The 22,697-nt window shown below is 41.2% G+C and overlaps 1 protein-coding gene across 1 annotated transcript in view; it reads left to right on the top strand.

The window, feature by feature from the left end:
• Drgx (Dorsal root ganglia homeobox) overlaps positions 1 to 22,697 on the top strand; it is a 367,971-nt gene that overhangs the window by 110,404 nt on the left and 234,870 nt on the right. Inside the window, exon 4 of the mRNA XM_067147688.2 lies at positions 13,756 to 13,857. Within this exon, the coding sequence (XP_067003789.1) occupies positions 13,756 to 13,857 (102 nt within the window). The remainder of the gene's footprint in view (positions 1 to 13,755; positions 13,858 to 22,697) is intronic.

Below are 22,697 nucleotides of genomic sequence, written 5' to 3' on the forward strand. Positions count from 1 at the left end.
CTACAGGTTGGAAATAGGTATATACCATCGCGGACTTTTTTTGTAAAGGTTTCTATGCTCTACAAATCGTACGCTTACACTTGGGGTCTATCGTTGACGGTTCAGGCAGCGTAAGCCAAGAAAGCAAGTGACCGACCGACCATTTTGTTTCTTTCTTCGTGTTTACTGTATATCGGATCAAGGATACTGTATGATTTCACGACCTTCAAAATATATTCAGCAATGTAAGTTATTAGGACATAATAATGTTAATGTTATTGGTTTTACGTCCCACTAACTATGTATTTGATCACCTTCACCACCGGGCTGAGACAGGATCGAACCTGCCAAGTTGGGCTAAGAAGGCCAGCGCTCTACCATCTGAGAGACTCGAGGTGCCGTAATTTTAACCCACGGGAGTTCTTTTACGTGCCGACAATTTATATCACCACACGCGTGTCCATAATATGTTGACTGCATTTTAATAATCAGCACAGTGGTTCTACTTTATATACTGACAACACGAACACTGTTCACGTAGTGAACCACTATAATTATTGTTATGCTTTGGCATTTTCCCAATTCCTAGGGTTGGCACTTCGTAACTATTATCGCTCTAAAGTCGTTTTAAGCTGGACGCCTTTCTTGACATCAACTCTATATTAAGGCATGTATTCTCTATTGTGTGATTGTGTGGTGGTTTGTCATATAATATGTTGACTCCGCGGCTAAATAGTTAGCGTTCTGTCCTTTGGTCCAGAGGGTTGCGGGTTCGATTCCCGGCCCTGTCGGGGATTTCAAATGTAATTGGTTAAAGTGTCTCGCTCGGGGCTCAGGTATCCTATTGGCCGTTTACTAGAAAAAAGACCTGCACCAGGGCTCTCCGCAGGCCGTACGCCATTATTATTATTATTATTATTATTATTATTATTATTATTATTATTATTATTATTATTATTATTATTATTATTATTATAACTGAGCGAGATTAGAATCTCCGGACCGACCAAGAATCGAATTCGGGGTCCTCATAACTGAAGACCATTACGCTCACCATTCAGCCTAGGAGCCGGACGGTTTCTGATTCTTAGAATAATACTGATCGTGGTTAATGTGTATTTTGAACTATAATACACAGATAATAAATTACAAGATGTTCCTTTCAATATCAGTAGAGTTTCGATTATCCGGGTTGATGTGGACAAAGTCTGCATCGTATTAGGTAAAGCACGGATGAAACGGGTGCTTATTGGAAAAATGTACTTTGATTAGAAATTAGACGCACTCTTTACAAATTAGTCTAAATATAATTAACAAATCAGGTTAATATGAACTCTCACGTTATCTGTTTCCACTTATTTGAACGACAGACGATACAGTGATTACAGTACAAACAAATTAAGCCACCAAACTGTAATTGGATAGTGGCTAGTGACAAATAAATCGAGTCGCGAAACATTGGAGTGTTCGCGTTACGCGTTAAGTCTGATACCGTTTAGTAGAGGGTGGTCAGGCTCGAACCGTGGAACAATTGGACTGTATGGCATTGATGGACATGAGATCGTTAGAGTTTTTCTTCATCGTGCTCGACTACGAAGGAACCTAGGGTAAATGAGGATTGTAGAATGGAGACGCTACTGTATATTTCTTGTACAAGTACAACTATTCCACTGTGTTTTTTCCGTCAAAATTATTTTAACCTTTGAGACCTGCTATTTTACATGGAATAGTTCGCTTGTGAACGTAGCTTCTCAATCAATTGAGTAGAAGCAATCACAGCTAAAATTTAGGCTGCAAATAATATAAATTTCACATGCTCAGCAACAAATTGTTATTCAGGTTTATAATATACAAGAGTGACGGTGGAATCAGCAGTGCAATCTCTTGTAGTTTGCGCGATGGTCAGCTCCTTGGGATTCGTGAACCAATGGTCGTAGAATGGTGTAGGGGTAGCGTGTCTGCCTCTTCCTCGCTGGTCCATGGAGGAGTAGAACAGAGTTCGCTCAACCTCATGAGCTTAACTGACTAGAGAACTGTTTGGCTTGGACCAGACGAATTTCAATGACATTTGGGAGGTCCATCCCACGCCTGAGTTAACTTGCACGTCAACACGTGTTGCGCTACCCCACCCACGAATTAGCTTGGATTTCAAACGTCGCGCCCTCTCCCAGTGTCGAGTTTATCTGACGCTCCAGTTCTGTTTAGAACACATTGCCCTGTGAAGACGACAGGCGATTCTATTGACCGAATTTTTGCTATAATTCTGTGCCTTCTGTTTTTCTTTGACGGCTGTCTTTTGTCTTTCAACAAGGCTTAATCCAAAATGAGAAGAAGCCATCAGGAAAAATGATATTTTAGAAGTTTTGGGAATCATAATGAATCTTACTTTAAGAGGATGACGAAGAGGATTTGCAATGAATAATTTTGTGGAAATCTATCACATAGTTGTTAAGTTGTGGCAAAAGAGCCACGGCATAACTACTGTTAATATTTAGTAATTTTTAAACGGTCTAGTAACCATCAAAGCATTACAAAATTTTGGGAGACGGAACATGGTATTAAAAATCTTAAGATAATAACATCCCTGCAAGCGTTATACAGGCTGTCCACAGCATAAATAGTGAATAATTCTGAACATAATCCGGCATTTCCTTTGTTATTTTTCCAATCAGATTTGATATTTATAACTACGTTTATATATAAATGATCAAGATTTCATACTAAATATTTTAGCATCCATAATACATGATACAGAATAAAGCACGTGTCTTTTGATGTTTTCATATACTTCACGTGTTAGAGTAAATTATGCTATTCTATGAGATGTACATAAAGATTAGGGGCACGGCCAATCATAATCTCTGGAATTGATGGTATTCCCACTACATTATGGAAGGGTGAGCTGGTCGATATTCCCTACTAACCAAATTAGTTTGCAACCTCTTATTGGATAAAAACCGAGGTCAAATTATAATGATTAAATTTAGGATATGTTAATTCATTACTCACTCTAGTTTCATAGAAATACGTCTGGTCTAACCCAGACATTTCTCTTATGAAGAGCAGTTTGATGTGAGAGGTAGCAGGCCGATCAGCAGAATCAAGCAATGCAGCTGAGGATGCTGTCATGTTGAAGACATGACACTCCAGTATCCGCTGGCTATTTCAATGGGGAGCAGCCGTTTTGGTAGGCCAAGGCCGCTTTAAGTTGCGATTGCCATTCGGTATTTCTTCATGGCCTGCATATCTGAGTGTCCTATCAACTTTTGAACGTATTATCCCATTTTGCTTCTCAAAGTGATGCAGTTTTTTCACTTCATTAAGCCAATAATTCGGATCGAAATAAGAAAAAAAACCTTTGTCAGTGGCTGGAATTCAAACTGATGTTATTGTTTTCAAAGAAATATTACATGACAACAGCGAGCGCCCATGGTCCAGGCGGAAGCGCAGAGGCCTCTCACCACTCGATTCCGAGGTTTGTGCTGGACAAAGCGCAGCCGGGACAGGTTTTTCTCCGGGCACTCCGGTTTCCCCTATCATCTCTCACTCCAGCAACATTCTCCAATATCATTTCATCTGTCAACCATTAATCATTGCCCCAGAGGAGTGCGACAGGCTTCGGCAGCCGGCACAATTCCTATCCTCGCCGCTAGATGGGGCTTCATTCCATTTCTGATCCAGTAGAATGACTGGAAATAGGCTGTGAATATTTATTTCTATTATTAGATGACAACAGTACACATTTCAAAAGCTTCAATCTTTCGACTACATGAGCGGTACCAATCGAAACAATAACTGACAGAAATTAGGGTTGTATTTCCTGAATTGCATTCGAAAAATAACTTTTTGAGTGGAAATATGTTATCTCAAACAACCAATATCTATAATTCTCAGATGAAAGTTTTGTCATTAATAGTTTCTGATTTTGACCCCGGAAGTAGTAACAAAAATGTTGGAAAAACATGGGTGGGAGACACTAGAGGCTAATAGGAAAAGAGAACTATGTGTCATATACGTCGTTTATACGTAGTACAGTCATTAACTTCATGGACTGGCCACCGAGTGTCCCTGTGGCGCACTACAGCGGATTGGTTGTACCCACAGGCTAGTGCCGTGACAGGTCTTCACTAGTCCTAGCAGGAGGTAGTTGGGTACATACAGTGTAAGCGAAACTGTGATATCCGTTATGAAAGGTAGTTCAGTGTGAACGGCGAAACTTGAGAATGTCCTAGTTTGAGTAACGGGAAAATTTCAAGTCCTGCCAAAAATTTGATAAATCTGATAATGAAACTTTTGAGATGATGAAGGTGAAATCGTTCGTATCACCACGATGGGAAAGAGTCTCGAAAGTCAAGTCGAAGGACTAGGTGATGCTTGAACTGTATGCGCTAGTCGAAGGACTGGTCGCTTTTGGTACGCAATTGTGCGCTGTGTTGCGTACACTGAAGGCGCTAGTCCACGATCTCACTGCTGTACGTACGTGTACACCATGTTGCCTATATTGTAGGCGCCAGTCTACGAACTTCCTGACTGTAGTAACAGGCGATAAGGCAGATTTAATCGGCAGAAAAGTAACTACGGTAAATATTCGTTTGTGAATCGGTGAATTGAAGATTGCAATTGCAGCAGTCTTTAGAATCTTTTCCCAAAAAATCATTAGATGTTTCACGAAAAGACTCCATTATCCTGATAATTTCGTATAAATTTCAATGTTATTGTGTTGTATTTACAATATTAATCTAGCAGTCATTCATTGTGATGTTCAATATACTGTAGATGATAGTGTTTAGGTACCGGATGTATTTGCGTTATATATAAATGTGTACGTTTAAGACGTCATAGAATGTATTTAACATAGAATTCTCTATTTTTGCTATTTGTTTTACGTCGCACCGACACAGATAGGTCTTATGGCGACGATGGGACAGGAAAGGGCTAGGAGTGAGAAGGAAGCCGCTGTAGCCTTAATTAAAGTACAGCCTTAATGAAAATGGGAAACCACGGAAAACCATCTTCAGGGCTGCCGACAGTGGAATTTGAACTCACTATCTCCCGAATACTGGCCGCACTTAAGCGACTGCAGCTATCGAGCTCGGTACTTCTCATGTGAGTCTTTGTGAAAGCGAATACATCATTTATTAAAGACCTTTGAATGGAGCAAAATTCACAAGCACAGCAGAAATTTCAAGATATTATATCCTGACTGGGAGTTTTTAAAGCTTGTAAATTAACTCCAAGAGTACCGGTATTCAATTATGCTTCAAAAGTAAATCTGAGATATAATGTGCTTTCAGAGTTAACAGAAATCCTCGTGCTTTAGGTATACAATTTCTTTAAATTCACAAGAAATACATCTTTGCCTACAGAGTATTATAACGATGACACACTAGTATTTATTTACGTTAGAAATATTGCTGTAGAAAAGCTGATGAATCATGGTACACCAAAGAGATCAGTAATAAATGATGATCTTGAAACCGAGATTACGAAAACAAAGGCATTGTGACAGGTTTATTAGGGATTTCGTCTTGCGACAATTACCGACATATTGGGTGGTTCTCTTTCATAAACTAAGTTCCTTCATTCCACTAATTGCGGGTAGGAACCAGTTAGGCTTAGGTCAGATCTACAGCACTGTAGTTTCAACGACCTTTATATATCACTATTCTCCCATATCAATGTCAAGGGACGCCTAACCACAAGCCAAAATAAGCTTATACCTGAGTGAAAAAGTAAACATTATTTAGAAATAACCCACTTTGACGTAGAGTTTGCACCCGCCAAGACACTAACTTCACGGATATCCGTATTCGTGCAGGGCTCTACATATGGCAAGGGCTGGAGAGGAAAGGGCTAGGATAGGGAAAGGAACGACCGTGGCCTTAATCAAGGTACAGACCCAAAATTTGCCTAAATTGAACATGGGAAATGATGGAAAATCGTCTTCAGGGCTGTCAACAGTGGGGTTCTAACCCGACTATCTCCCGAATTCAAGGTGACATCTACCTGACCCAAACATCGCAGCTACTTGCTATGTAATGGATAATGTCTGACACTTCGAAGAAATGAAGGTATCGGGGAAAGCCATGGAAGGGCCACGAAAGGCGTGAAAACGAAAACTTCACAAAACTAATATCGTCGGGGTCAGAAAAGAACAAGAGTTGATCAAGGAAAGTCTAATAGGAACAATGAAAGTGAGGAGTCTCACAAAAGTGGAAGCACTGCCAGATTCAGCTAGGGGACCCGTGGTTGTAAACTCACGCTCCCAAGAGCGTTTTACGACAGGCAGGGAATACAGTAGGTTGAGAAATGTCAGCTGCTGAGCTGTGGCACTAATCTGACTCCTATGTAGAAATAATAACAACAGCTAATAGACCCGAGCTTCTCCGCAGCATTCCTTATAAACAGACCAGATAACTCGTCTTCATGTGCCCGCTGTAGTCATTCATTTGTAATGTAGTTTATAACTCTTCTTTCCGTACAGTATTCATTGTGCTTCGACCATTCGGGCGTATCTGGATCTTAACGTTTTCAAACGATCTTGCCCGAGAGAGTACAACATATATTTGGTCGTGACTGAATACTGGTTCGGGTAGGTAGACACGTGTCTTTTCAAGAGGTTGTTCCTGCGGTTTGTTACTGGTAATGCTTATACACAAGGCCAGTCGACTTGATACCTTCCCGTCTGTGCGTACGTTTTCTATCAGCTGCATGTAAGTTTTTAAGCAAGTTCTGCCATTTCTTGAGTACATTTAGAAGCTGAGGAAGGTCATAAGAGCAAAGAAGGCCGGGCTGAGTGGCTCAAGGCGGTTAAGGCACTGGCCTTCTGACCCCAACTTGGCAGGTTCGATCCTTCCTCAGACCGGTAGATTTACCGGCACGTACACGAACTCCTGTGGGGCAAAATTCCGGCACATCGACGTCTTCGAAAATCGAAAAATATAGTTAGTGGGACGTAAAGCCAACGGCATTATTAAGAGCAAAGAATACATAGCTCAAATAATATTCTTGCATGAACACAGAATGTGTATACTCTCTGGCTTGACAGGTAGTAATCAAACATGGCTGCAAACAATAACATTACTAAGTATGAAAATCACATATATCAGAATATTAATGAAAGTGTTAGTCGAGTAGCAACCTGCTACGTTCAGAATGTATTGCGGGTTAGTGTAAGCATTCACCTGCAATTTTTGGGGTATCATTACATGATTAGATTTTATGATTACACAGAGTTGGCTGAACTTAGAGACCTATCAATGTCCTTTGATTCATCGGCAGTTAATTCCGGAGATAATAAAACAAAAATGAAGCAAGCTGGCCCAGTACAACGGAGGGATGGATTAGCCAAATCTGTTTTCAGTAAGCGCTTGTAATATATAGATGTTATTGGTTCTACTGGCCACTAACTACTTTGACGGTTTTCGGAGTCACAAAGGTGCCAGAATTCAGTTCCACGGGAAGTTATTACGTGCCTGTAAATCTACCGGCAAGGGGCTGACGTATTTGAGTACCTTCAAATATGACCGAGCTGAGCCAAGTTGGGGTCAGAAGGCCAGAGCCTCAACCGTCTGAGCTACTCAGCCTGGTCCAAGCAGAATGAATGTAGAAGAAGAGTGCGTTGCGAGCTATGAGATAAGTTCCTTTGTCATCCTCGGCGATCAAAGCTTATTACTGTTAATCACGACGAAAGCGGAGATTCCATAAACCGGCCAAGCCCCGAGGGAAAGAGGGAAAGTGTGGTGAGCTTCCTCCTTGACGGGAGGTATTCCCCAGTTAGCTGAACTTGATCCTCTCACTCGGCGTGAGACAGGTGACAAATCAAGATTGAGTAGAGGATCTGGTTCTCAAGGACTGGTCAGATAAAATAAACAGTGCTCATAAGGCCAGCGAATTTCTCAAGTTTTCAGAATTTGAACCGACCTAAGGGGCACTAGTTGTGAGTTGTTAAATCAATCACCATTGATCTGAATTTTGGGTAGTCAGCCAGTTTTCAGATTCCCTAACTACCCTGACTTTTCTTAATTGCAAAGAATTTGGAAATTTATTGGACATCTTCCTTGGTAAATTACTCCAGTTCCGAACTCTTCTTCTCATAAACAAGTATTTGTCCTCTTGAATTCCAACTTTGTCTTCATATTGTGATTTTTCCTACTTTTAAAAACACCACTCAAACTTCTTAGTCTACTAATGTCATTCCATGTCATCTCTCCACTGGCAGCTCAGAGCATATCAATTAGTCGAGTAGTTCGTCTCCTTCCTCCCAAGTCTTCCCAGCCCAAACTTTGCAACATTTTTGTAACGCTACTGTTTTTGTCGGAAATCACCCAGAACAAATCGAGATGTTTGTCTTTGGATTTTTTCCAGATCTTGAATCAAGTAATCCTTTTGAGGATCCCATACACTGGAACCATACTCTAGTTAAGGTCTTACCAGAGACTTATATGTCCTCTCCTTTACATTCTTACTACAATCCCTATATACCCTCATAACCGAGCAGATGGTATTCCAATCCCAAGAAAGCACGTACAATAGTACTAGAAGTCGTTGATATTTGATGATGTTTTACGGTTTGTGAACTGAAACATATCTTGGTGTCGAGAAACTGACACTATTTTTATCGTGGACGTTTGTGGGCTTGGGGTCAACCAGGCAACGAGTGTTCGTCACCTGATTGGAAGGACGACGCCGTTTTGGTGGACGATGTTGATGTAGGACGTATTATACCTATAACGAGAGGCCGTAAAGAGAGCGGTTGCGAATATTTTTTAATGGAAGAGACATTCATTACAATTCTGAATACTGCGGAAGCAAGAGAAAATTATTTATTGGACATAAAATCATGCACTCTGGACTGATAGTAGGTCCTATTTGATTTTCTTATAATTACATAGTTATCTTCTTTGAAGCCTTACCGCGAATACGTCTACCAAAATGCCGTCGTTCTATCATCCATTGTCTATCATAGATTCTCTCTTTCTATTTAGATAAGGACCACGATATTCAAATTTTTCGCTCGGAGTGGACTTTGATGTTTGCCCAGTATGTGCACTTTCTCTGGCTGTATTGCTCTTCCCTCTCCTTTGTCCAGAGGACACTTGTCTTCTGACGCGGCGGATTGTCCCGGAACGTCCTTTGTCTTCTGAGTGGTGAACGGTCTCTGACGTCACTTTCAACCATTTTTAGTTCCTGAAGATCTTTAGGTACTTTCTCTTCTGCCAGTAGGATAGAAAACGATTAGTCACCCTGACAGAATTCATCCCTGATATGTTCCCACAGAATATCAGACGTTTCTTCCTGGCCACGTCCGTGATCTTTTCTGTGTAGTTATATAGCTCCTGACTGTGTCTCCTCCCTCTATTTTAATTGGCTCTATTATCACCAAGAATCTTCCTTTATTCGATCTCCAGTTTTTCAGCTAGATATTTCCTGTTAAGGATCAGGCACTCTGAGGCATAAACGGCTTCTGGGCAGATGGCAGCATGCTAGTGTCTGAGTTTGATTTCTTTTTCTGCCCTTATTGGTAACGCCAAGAATTTAGAAGATGATATTAAAGCGCAGTAGTAGAGCTAGGCAATGGTCTCATATGTAAAAATCTTTCATATATGTATAATACGTCAGTAGCATCATCTATACGTTGCTATTATCTAACACAAGCCCTTACTGACGCGTTGTTTGTCTACTTATAACGTTTCCTTCGATTTGTCGGGACTCTTTATCTCCCTTGTTGGTGGAGGGAAAGGATGCATTTTCTGTACCCCTGCAAGTCTTAAGAGGCTACTAAGGGTACTAAGAGAGTAAGGTAAGGGTTTATTCTGCCCGAAGGCAGGTCCGAACCTCCGCAGAGGTGTGCGTGAGCCGGAGTTTACGTGCGGTAAGGTGGCCAGTTCCTTTCCGCTCCTTCATTCTCTTACCTTCCACCAACATCGCGTGGCAACCCATCCAACTCTTGACCATGACCAATGTTGCTTAAATTCTGAGATCTTCCGGGATCCGGTATTTCAACACAACTATGGCCGTAGGCAGTACTAAGAGGAAAAAACGAACTACACTCGCCCTCTCGCCTTGTTTTCCCGTTTAGTGCAGAAATGTACCTATACCTAGTATAATTTTATTTTTACAATTTGCTTTAGGTCACAGCGACATAGATAGGTCTCATGGCGACGATGGGATAGGAAAAGGCTAGGAGTGGGAAGGAAGCGGCCGTGGCCTTAATTAAGGTATGAAAATGGCAAACCACGGAAAATAGTCTTCAAGGCTACTACCGCGTATAAATCACACTATGTGTATTGGACGACTGCATACTCGTGCACTACATGACGTCTTAAACCTCATTCCTCCAAGTGTTTCACCATTTCGTTTAAATTGGTAATTTCCCCGTATTTCAGGAATAGCACCTGCTGAATAAACCTATTTCAATTATTGATCATAATAAAAACCTTGTCCGCCTCTGTGGTGTAGTGGTTAGTGTGATTAGCTGCCACCCCCCGGAGGCCCAGGTTTGATTCTCGGCTCTGCCACGAAATTTGAAAAGTGGTACGAGGGCTGGAACGGGGTCCACTCAGTCACGGGAGGTCAACTGAGTAGAGGTGGGTTCGATTCCCACCTCAGGCACCCTGGAAGTGGTTTTCCGTGGTTTTCCACTTCTCCTCCAGGCAAATGCCGGGATAGTACCTAACTTAAGACCACGGCCGCTTCCTTTCCTCTTCCTTGTCTATCCCCTCCTCCCTTCCCATCCCCCCTCAAGACCCCTGTTCAGCACAGGAGGTGAGGCCGCCTGGGCGAGGTATTGGTCATCCTCCCCAGTTGTATCCACCGACCCAATGTCTAACGCTCCAAGACAGAGGTGGGGTTCCTCGCTGAGTCGGAGGGAAAAACCAAACCCTGGAGGTTAAACAGATTAAGAGAGAGAGAGAGAGAGAGAATAAAAACTTTGAGTATATTTCGATAGTAAATTGTTGTTTATTTTCTTCGTTAAGATGGCCACCTCATGAGCTATTTCATAATAATAATGTAATTGGCTTTACATCTCACTAACTAATTTTACGATTTTTGGAGACGCCGAGGTACCGGAATTTAGTCAAACAGGAGTTCCTTTAGGTGCCAGTAAATCTACCGATACAAGGCTGACGTATCTGAGCACCTTCAAATACCACCGGACTGAACCAGGATCGAACCTGCCAAGTTGCCCGGCATGAGTTACTGTATTTCACTTCTTGGTTTACTCTACAGTTTTTTGACATCACGGATATAAATGTCCTCAGACCATTCTACGTTTCTCCTTTTTTTACTTGTTGTCGAATACGCCTCTCCAGTCTTGTCCATTTCTTGCTTTTCAAATCTCAGCCACCTTGACCGTGTACAATCTTTCTTCCGTGCAATCGTCAGATCCTGAATACCTCTATGTCGCAACTTGAGCACTAAATGAGTGCTTGGGGAATTAAACGACAGAACTCTTTCAGCTCAATCCAGATAATGGTACATTTCGGTCACCTGAATTAGTTTCCTTTTTCCCCACTGCATGTCCATTCTCGTAGTACGAGAGTGAAGACCCTCTCTTCCATATTCCCTAATCCCGCCTTTCTCTTACCCAAAAGTCCATCTCTACACCTTATCTCTCAAAACGAACATAGGCCTATCTTCTTGACGTATCCTACCTTTTGCCGTGATATATCTTATAATGTATAACTAAAATTCAAATATTTTCCTCCGCTTCTTTCCTGATCTTCCATTCTTTATCTCTTATCTTGTATTTCCGTGAATTTTCCTTTATCTATATCATTGTTTATGTAAATATGTAAAACATAGGGTTTCAATTGCATTAGGCTTGTACATATACTTCTCATTTCAGACTAACTTTTCTCTTTTAACAATTTTCTTTACATCGCACCGACACAGATAGGTTTTAGGCTACGATGGGATAGGAAAAGGTTAGTAGGAGTTGGAAGGAAGTGACCGTCGGCTTCATTAAGGTGTGAAAATGGGAAACCACGGAAAACGATCTTCAGGGCTGCCGAAATTGGGGTTCGAAACCATTATCTCACGAATGCAAGTTCACAGCTACATGACTCGAACCGCACATCCACCTGCTCGGTTTTAGATTAACTCCTACAACTCTTGTACATAAGACATTTATAACGGGTCTTTGTAATTCGGCGCTATACTGTCCAACATTATGATTAGAAAAACATCTTCAGTTTGTCCCAGTTATTTCTGGTACCGTTGGAGCCACCCTGGCACATTTTGTTTTTGGCTACGTGTTTAAGGCCGGATGCCCTTTCTGAAACTACATGATGTTTGAGATGATAATCTCAACCCAAGATCAGCCGGGATTCGAACCTCACACTACCGAGAGGGAAGCCAGAAGCTAAGCCGCGGGGCTAATCATGCTCCCTTCCTCACTTTCAATAAATAAATAAATAAATAAATAAATAAATAAATAAATAAATAAATAAATAAATAAATAAATAAATATGAGTTAAAAACGTGTACAGATAATCACACCCACAGTTTATGCTCCTGTCACTATTCCGAATTTGCTCTTTACCTTATACAATGAAGGACGCCGGTTCTTGGTTGAACCACCCTTCCAACAGTACCAGGAACCGCCTTATCGATGAAGCGCCAATTTGTTTGAGCTTTGTTCGGAAGACCAAAGACGTGACTGTCACACGATATTGGGTGTAAAGGGGGGTGACTGTCCATTGTTCTTTTTACATCATGTTGACGTGCGCTGGCATAGGGAACAAGCACATTTTTCGACGGGTTTTCCGGTCAAAAACCCAATTAATATGAACGTTTCCCCCTCCTCCCCCACACACATTTTTCCTCAGTTAACGGACGTGTGTCTCATACTAGCCACGACCTGCTGCCCCTTCAGTTATTTGCAGCGATGCTAAAGAACTCCTGATTATTCAGAATATAAGATGGTTAAGAGGTTTGACTGCTTACCAGAAAGACAGAGCTTTAACACCCTGCAGAAGGAACCGTTTTCAAGCTGTCCCTTAACTTACAGCCCAGAGATTCCCTAAAGTGGGGTCCGGAGACACTTTTAAGAAAAAATAAATTATACCCTAATTTTCTCAACATTTTTATATTAGAGCTAAAACAAAGAAAGCTGAAAATGTGAACTCGTATATTAGACTCCAAAATCTTCCAACAAATTCCTCCTATGACATATTTCATCCAGATATTAGGAGAAAGGTCTTCAGCACTTTCCTGTCCCATCGTCACCTATCTGTGTCGGTTTGACGTAAAGAAAATTGTAAAAAAAGTGCTAGGAATACGAAGGAAGCGACCATGACCTTAATTAAGGTACAGCCCCAGCATTTTCCTCGTGTGAAAACGGGAAACCACGGAAAACCCATCTTCAGGGCTGCCGACAATGGGGATGGAACCAACTATCTCCCGAATACTGGATACTGGCCACACTTAAGCGACTGCAGCTATTGAGCTCGATGGTCTCTCAACTTTCTAAAGTCAAATTTGGAGCAATTGTACTTCCAGCAAAGGGGATATTTTCTGGTGACGGATGAAAGTGACATGTGGTTTAGAAATCCATTTGCTGATGGATCATCCAACAATTTCTTTCTTAAGCTACAAGAAAAAGATTGCTCGGCAAAACTTTCAACTGACAGTTCATTGAAATTACAGGTCTCTAAGGAAACGATGTTTCAAATACTTTTATTTTCAAGATCATGTCAACAATTAAAATGCTGATTTTATACACCTGTAAAACTCAGAATATTCCCTCTAATTGTCATCTTTTCTCCGCAGTTGGAGGAGCTGGAGAGTGCCTTCGCGCAGACGCACTATCCGGACGTGTTCACCAGAGAGGATCTCGCCATGAAGATCAACCTCACCGAGGCTCGAGTACAGGTAAGGAATATGTGTCCACCATGTACCCTATCGCACAGTTGCAAATTATGTGGGGAAGTGGAGGAATCATATGCACCTAAGGCATTTCCATTATTAAAATTCAATGCATAAAGCAAATATTAAACTGATCCTGTATTTTTTGACGGAATTATTGAACATTAATATGGTGCTTTTATCGAAACTGAGAAGCAGATACATTTGGATGAGACTGTAAAAAACAAGTGCGCTTGTGCACGATTCCCCATCCATTAGGTTAATGGCACACATTAAATATATTTTTCACAATTACGAACAAATGTCACATTTCATTACTTATTTTTTATTCTTAAGTAATGGAATCAAATAAAGGAAAAATACCTCAAGATGAAATTCTCTTTATATCGGTCTGTTTTCGGACCGACTTTTCTGTACGGGAGTGTAAGCTGGGTGGGCTCAGAATATTTTGTTAGAAATAACAGATATGGAAGTAGTGACATTGATCGCTTGTTCAAACTGGTGGAAAGATTACAAACGGGTACTGCGGAACGAGGTGATAAAGGCTTACTTACGAGTGAACTCGATGGATGAAAATTGAAGGGTAAGAGAAGTAGAAGGCGCACAAGGCATTGACGATTAGGCTCGGTTTCTAATGATTTACAGGTAACAGGTATGGAACTAAATGAGGCTAACGGTCTAATCAAAAATATACAATTGTAAGGCGTTTAGTTATTTCACACCGTTTTGTAGACTGAACGTTGAACGACATACCAGTCTATGATGAAAATGTACGTATTGTGTGAAGCTAAAACTGTCGTCCATTACTGTCTCAGTCGTAAAGCAAAGCTTCTACTGACACCTCCCCTGGACTGAATGTGTTAATCCTATTCAGGCTAGTTCTTATGAGGATATCTCAACGATATTTTAGGATAACGCTTCAGAAACCATACAGCCAATCCACCTGCCTACAATATACTAATGATAATGATGCAATTTAACTTAATATCGACAGTATAATTTTTTGTGCAAATATGGTACAGAATTGGAAATACCAATCACTCTTCGCAACGACGTGAAATAAAACGAGTAATATTTCAATTCGGTGCTGTTGTTATTGTTTTCTAATGACAGATTTTGGATTCATTCCTTTATTATCCTAGTATATCTTCAATGGGCTGTTCTACTTTTGGCAGAAATGGTCTGATTTTGGACATCAGAAAGTAATCCTTGTCCATTGTAGAATTCCATTGTTTGCAAATTGTGCGGGGAGTGGAGTACCATCTTTGATTCGATGAAGATCTGCCGTAAGACACTCTTTACCGGTATCAAGACAAAAATTTTCAACTTCTTCATTGCTTGATTTGTTAAGGGGCATTCTATATTTTGTCATTGTTTATAGCTGAATAAGGCAATGGAATCCTGGTTTAATTCTTTTCGTGCTTTGAACTTCTCAAGTCTGTTAACGATCACAATGTTAGGTGGTGTTATTTTGGTCTGAAGTCTCATAGGGGTTACCTGAACTTGGAATAATATGACGAGAGTCGCTCGTACCTCAGCTACTTCTTTCACCTTTCAAAACCACTGCACCACAGAGCTGGACACATTATTTATTTATTTATTTATTTATTTATTTAAGTGTTGACCTCAATAGTGCAATTCATGTTCTCGGAGATATTTTAGTTCGAAATTTACTGTCAGCGATACATTATCGGATACTGTTGTTAAACTTAGAGCAAATATTAGATTTGTGCTGCAGTAAGGAATTGATCGTGGAAGGCGTGAAATAAAACATGTAGACCTCTCAAAAATAATTCCATCGAAGTGGGAAGAAGAAATAGTTGTTCGAAGAAAATCGGACAGGGAGAATCTGAACATGAATGAATGTGAAGCCAGGCACAAACAAATTGATGGCTTGATAAAACAAAGCCAGTTACGGAAGTCTGGAGAATACTACTTATCTAACATTGCATGGTTATGCTTCGCTTAATCAAAGAATCTCGTGTTTCAAATAATTAGTATTAGTATTATTTATTTACCACGATTGTGTTTAGAAATATGGAAGGTCTAGAGAAAAAACGGTGAGTCCCAACGTACATATAAAATGTTTCCTAGGCCCATCTTCAGTTGAGATAGTATTTACAATATTTACATAGTTTACAAAATACTTAAAGAATACCCTGCAAGATACACATATATTCTTAATTTCTTACTGTGCATTTATTCTGTCTATCGTTAGCTATTCATTCATTCATTCATTCATTCATTCATTCATTCATTCATCCATTCATTCATCATTCCCTGTCATACCTGTGCTCACATAGCTCACTTTCACTCCACCAGTCTGCCGTTCACTCATTCCTTTCTCATATAGGTTACTTCTTTTCACTCTACCAATCATTCACTCATTCACCCACACACTCACAGTCACATGAAACAGTTCCATTAAGTAACATTTTTCCTTATATATTTGAAATGTTGACAGTTTACTTTTTATTATCATCAAAGTGTCTGAAGCCCTGGAGGCTCATTACGTATCGGAGCAGTGATGTATTGTGCGTGCAGAGACACTCAGTAAATTAGATTAAATGATGCATCAGGGTTTTGATGCATGGTAGTTTTCCAGGTGACGAGGAAACAAATGCCAACCAAGAGAGGGTCCACCGTTCCCACTCAGATGAACCCATGATTTTAGCTGTGTTTTCCATGTGAAGTAGAAAGCTATATGGGAACTGAACCCAGGTAGTATTAGGAGTGGTCATGATTTTACTTTGTGACCTAGTGGCTAAGATTCTTTGAGAAGTTGATAACTATGAGATAATAAGTGACAGATATGCATAAGAGATACTAGCAAATGTGCCCGTGCTTCGCTACGGTATTATACCTTCTATACGGAGTTATACGTAAGTTAGTGCACACGCAGTAAGTAAGATTATATTAAATTGCACGTCTCATAGCGAGAAACAAAAAGGGGGAAGATTCCCATGAAAGCTGCAAGTTGGGGAAATTTAAATGATAATAGGTCACATTTCCTACCGCCATTCACAATCGAGTTTCTACAATAACGGCAGGCTCACTTACCAGCTGCCATTCGCAATTGAGATGGGTAGTTTTCATTATAATGTCAGGCCCCCTTTCCTAACGATAGTCCCACTCGAGTTGGAGAGTATTGACTGTAACCGAGACATGCTGCGCTATCCTAAACATAAAGAATCGAGATACGACAATAAGGCATAGGACCAATGTTGAAGATCTCTCCAAGTTGAGCAGCGATTGTGTAATCTGCTTTGTAAAATGTCTTAAGGTTTAGAAAACAGTTACCACGAAACATATGTCTGAACCGTCGTGGAAACTGCCTCCATATTTCGATATTTTTCGGGGACTAATAGTAATGCATTTGAACAGCCTGGAATATTCACTCAAAGGAAAGAGTGTGCAGTAACCAGGCGAAATAATGTATATAAGGAAGGGACGCAATGTACAAGATGTGTTTCGAATGTGGTCCACGGATTTTACAGAAAATCACTAGTATAAGAGAAAATGAGAAGAAACTTGTTGTTTCCCTATAACCCCTAATCTATTCAGTGATTTTAAGCCATATACATCTAAACCTTCCCCTGGATCAGTATACTATATATTTGGTCGAATCCAGCTGTTTCGCCAGGATGGTGGAACAGACGGAAGACACGAAAGCTAAAAACCACTGATACGGTCTGGAGTTGATCTAAATCGGAAAATATCTGAAAGATTTGCAAAACAAACGAAATTACAGACAGCGGACCCCTTGCAACTTTATTTATATAGATTTGGTGACCGTTGAATGTGTTAGTACAGATCACGCTAAGGCAGCATAAGAAACGAGGAGCCAGGTGTTAGCCCGTGTAAACCACATGTAACGGCTGATGACACCATTAAGTAGCAGCGAATCGTACGTCATAAGTGAGGGAATGTGAGATGCTGCCGTTAGGGGAGACGACTGTACTGACGTACGGTCAGGAGCTAGATTTCGCTGGGGAATTAAGGGGTGGGGTGGGATGGGGAGGGGAGGGGACGGCAGGCCATAGCCGCTAATTACCGAGCCGGCCAGGAGATGTCAGCAGCATGACTTAGAGAGTTAAGCTAATCCCATCATCTGTGGCAACTCTCCACTCCTCGCCAACTGTCTGAGCCACACAGCTTTTCTTCGCGTCTGAGCCGCCAGATCAAGACAACCTGAAACAAGTAGCTGGGAATGTACACTAAATTACGATATGTTACACATCCTAAGATTACGAGATTTAAAAATTCCCACGATTAGATAAATAAGGGTTCTAAAAATAGAACATGCCGAATGTTTTCACAACTTGAGTGAAGAACTAGGTAATCCGGCTCCTTGGCAGACTGGTCAGTGGCTTCTGATTAATAGAGCTCCGAGTTCGATCCCCGACTTGGCCAAGGATTTTTGTCACATTCGGTTTATTGCTCTAGATCAGAGCGCTTCTTGTCATGGAACAGATTTTCATTCACACATAACACAATACATTGCAAACTATCATAGAAATGCATAGCAGTGAAAACATACTCCGCATACGCTTGGCGTCGGGATGGACATCCTACCGTAAAACAGGGTTTAATCCACATTGGTTTCGAGCCCAGGAAAAGAGTTAATAATGTTATTGATTTTACGTTTCACTAACTACTTTCACGGTTTTCGGGGACGTGGAGGTGTCGGAATTATTCCCCTCAGGAGTTCTTTTATGTGCCAGTAAATCTACCGACGCGAGGTTGACGTATTTTAGGACCTACAAGTAGGCCTACCACTGAATTGAGGCAGGATCGAACCTGCCAAGTTTAGGGTCAGAAGATTAGCACATTACCGTCCGAGCTGCTCAGTCTGGCAGAAGAAGTTGAAAATCACGTACCTCAGTAAGTCAGAAGAAGAGAGTTGAAATTAGAATCGTGTGTTCGATTTCAGGCATAGTAGTATATTTCCGAAAAGTGGGCAAAAATATTGACATTTCGTGTCATAATTGTAGAAACGTTTTTTTATTTATTTATTTATTTTTTTTTTTTTTTACAAGTTGCTTTACGTCGCGCCGACACAGATAGGTCTTACGGCGGCGATGGGACAGGAAGGGGCTTAGGAATGGCAAGGATGCTTCCGTGGCCTTAATTATGGTACAGCCTAATGTGAAAATGGGAAACCACGGAAAACCGACTTGAGGGCTGCTGACAGAAGTTTCGAACCCACTATCTCCCGAATACTGGATACTGGCCACACTTAAGCGACTACAGCTATGGAGCTCGGTATAGTCTAGTTTTAAGATTCCTGTGTCCATCTAACTAAACTGTTGCCTTACAAACGTTCAATTGGAGTTATCATTTCACTCCCACATGGAAGTACAACCGAAAAATAGTACGCAGGCCGCCCAAAGGATACCAGTTCAGTATATCTGTAACCCGGTAGTTGAGGGGTACAATTATTATTATTATTATTATTATTATTATTATTATTATTATTATTATTATTATTATTATTATTATTATTGCTACATGACTAAAAGCAAAGCAAAAATGTAAGGAAAGTCATCTCCGTACAGGCCATGAAGGCTCTTGGAGGGGTGGAAGGTAAAGGTTTCCACTATCCGTAACCTCGGCACTTGATGGGGTAGAGTGGTTAGCTTTACGCCCGGCCGCCTTTTCCCCCCGGAATTAACCTGGTACTCATTTTTTATGCAGGCTGAGTGAACCTCAGGGCTATCTCGTTTCTTAAATTTTACGACTGACGGGGATTCGAACCCACGTCCTTCCGGGCGAACCGAGCACGCCTTTACCGCCTCGGCCAGGCAGCCCCTATTATTACATGACTGACTGGTTTAAATCTTGGTGGTCAGGTTCCTTGATTCGATTGCCGGCTGGGTAGAGTGGTTTAAATCGTCAACGATTAATTAATTGGTCCGGCGGGGGCTGCTTAGCCGAGGCGGTAAAGGTTTACTCTCAACCATGAAGGACATGGGTTCGATTTCTAATGAGGAAGTTGAACATTTTCGAAGCGAGATTAAATATGTATAGGGAACCTTATATTTTTATTGACGTTAAAAGTCACCTCATGTTGTTCGAATTCCATATAAAATTGGAGGTCACGAGACTATGATCACGATGTAAGTTTACATTATACAGCGATGTGGAGTTACAGAATGCATGACATTTCTGAGCTTGGTGGAAAACTCAGTGTTATCCCGATATTTCCAGTTGCGTTGCATGTTAAGTGGTTCACGTTGTGACATATCAGAGCGTGTGCTCATGTGAAAGAATAAAGAGGGTAAACGTCAGTAACAGTTTTCATTCTACATTTATCTAGGCGCTAGACTGGCAACAAGTTAGTGGGGTGTTAGAAAACTGTTCGTTAAGATCATTTGTTGCTTTCTTTCTCTACAGATCTTGGCATATAATCTATGGGGAGTAATTGCTCCCGGAACTATTTCTTCCAGATAATACTTTTCCACTCAAGGCAACATTGTGCAAGGGAAACTTTGTAATGAGCACATACATATTATAGGAGGGATTTGATGAGCAAAAAGGCATTACTGGATCAGCCATGAGAAACGAGAACGCAGACCAACTGCTGTTACGAAAGCGTGTGAAAATTTAGTAAGTGTTGAAAGGAATAATCTTCATGCTTTAGATCAAAGCCTCTCAAACGCCCAAAATCTCACGCGTGCAAACCGAGGTGCAGAGGTTCTGTGCACTATGCATCGGTCCGACTCGGCTCGGTTTGGACCAGCGTTTTGTCACGGGGTGACTCGGATACGCTCGGCTCAATTCGGCTCGGATGGTAGAGCGCTGTAGAGCAAGTGAGGAAGGGGGGGGGGGGAGACAGACAGTGCGAGCGAGACAAGCGTAGGGAGAGAGAGAGAGACAGTGGTATTGCTCAAGTTCGAGGAGTAGGGGATCTGCACTCTCGTTAACCTAGTGAAGTCGTATTTTGCACCTTGCACCGTGTAATGCACCGGTGCATGCACCCTGCTTCAGACCCAGGAAAATTTCAGGTCTGATACACATTAAACCGTTTGAAGAAAACAGGTAATGGGAATCCCAACACCACTTCGACTCAGTTGATTCGTGCAGAATCGCCGAGACTAGCGTCGAGTGTATTAAGTTATCTTCCAGACAGATACAGTTTAAAAATATATCTTACACGTAAACGTATGAAATGTCTGTTACTAATCCGACAACATCTATTTCACTAGAAATACTCGAGCGATATTAAAACAAATTGAACGACAATAATGTTCTGATATATGCAGCCATGAAGACAAAACAATACTGGTACATGTGGAAAAAATTTAGTGTAGGGGAATAAGTCCGCCTCTGTAGTGTAGTGGTTAGCGTGATTAGCTGCTACCCCCCGGAGGTCCGGGTTCGATTCCTGGCTCTGCCACGAAATTTGAAAAGTGGTACGAGGCCTGGAACGGGGTTCACTCAGCCTCGGGAGGTCAACTGAGTAGAGGTGGGTTCGATTCCCACCTCAGCCATCCTGGAAGTGGTTTTCCGTGGTTTCCCACTTCTCCTCCAGGCAAATGCCGGGATGGTACCTAACTTAAGGCCACGGCCGCTTCCTTCCCTCTTCCTTGCCTATCCCATCCAAACTTCCCATCCCCCACCAAGGCCCCTGTTCAGCATAGCAGGTGAGGCCGCCTGGGCGAGGTACTGGTCATTCTCCCCAGTTGTATCCCCAGACCCAATGTCTGACACTCCAGGACACTGTCCTTGAGACGGTAGAGGTGGGATCCCTCGCCGAGTCCGAGGGAGAAACCGACCCTGGAGGGTAAACAGATTAAGAAGAAGAAGAAGAAGTAGGGGAATAAGATATTAGGGAAAATAGGCCTAAAATATTTCTAGGAAAACCTCTCGTAGGGAAAACTGCTCAAGAATCGTGATTTATACATCATGTCACTGTCACATTGGATCGCATATTTTCAGGTATTTGTTGAAAAAAAAAGTTGCGTGCTGATATGAGTTTGCCTAATTTTCTCCCTGAGCTGGGATGAGAAATTTCCGCGCTGTTGAAGCGTGGAGATATCGTTACAAGACCATTGTGTATCATAAAAACAGATAGATTCTGTGTACGTTCAGAAATGGCACACTGGGGGCCGCTTGTATAAAACATTTGATCTAAGTTTAACGAGGAAAAATGGCTGCTAGTCAAGTTGAACTTCTATTTTCCGTTGCATAAACGCTAATCTAAGATCATCTCGTCTCGATCTAAGTTCAGATTTGACTGTCGAATATTCGTCGGTTAAACTCCTTGAACCTAGATCATTATCATTCATATTAAACATTGAACTAGACCTGAAGACTTGAGAAGTGTTTCCTTGTATTGTATCTGCGTAAGAATACCGTACCTTAATAATATCGAGGTGAGTTATATACATCTTGAATGCTAGTAGTTAAATAATATTGCTGAAGATTGCCAGATTTTTTCAGAAGTGTGGTTATGTGAATATCATATAAACAATAGCCTACTGCAATACCAACACGTTATTGTTACTTAGTTTTATGATACTGCTTCTATAATTAATTATTTTAAATTATGTTTCAAGTTTACAAAACAAACCAATTGCGTAATATACTTATATATTTTCTTTAGCAGAGATGTCAGATTATTCCGACTTTTCGTCGGATGAAGAAGAGTTGATTTTACGACGAACTCCTCGCGTCTTTCGGCACAGACGAAATCCGATGTATGAAATGAGTGATCAAATGTTCAAAATGAGATTTCGTTTCTCGAAAGATGTTGTGGAACGACTGGAACTAAAGTTAAGGGACACACTACAAAAACCTATTCAAAGAAATTATCCCCTGTCACCCATGTGTATGTTACTAAT

This window comes from Anabrus simplex, chromosome 1 (genome assembly GCF_040414725.1).
Source record: "Anabrus simplex isolate iqAnaSimp1 chromosome 1, ASM4041472v1, whole genome shotgun sequence".
NCBI lineage: Eukaryota > Metazoa > Arthropoda > Insecta > Orthoptera > Tettigoniidae > Anabrus > Anabrus simplex.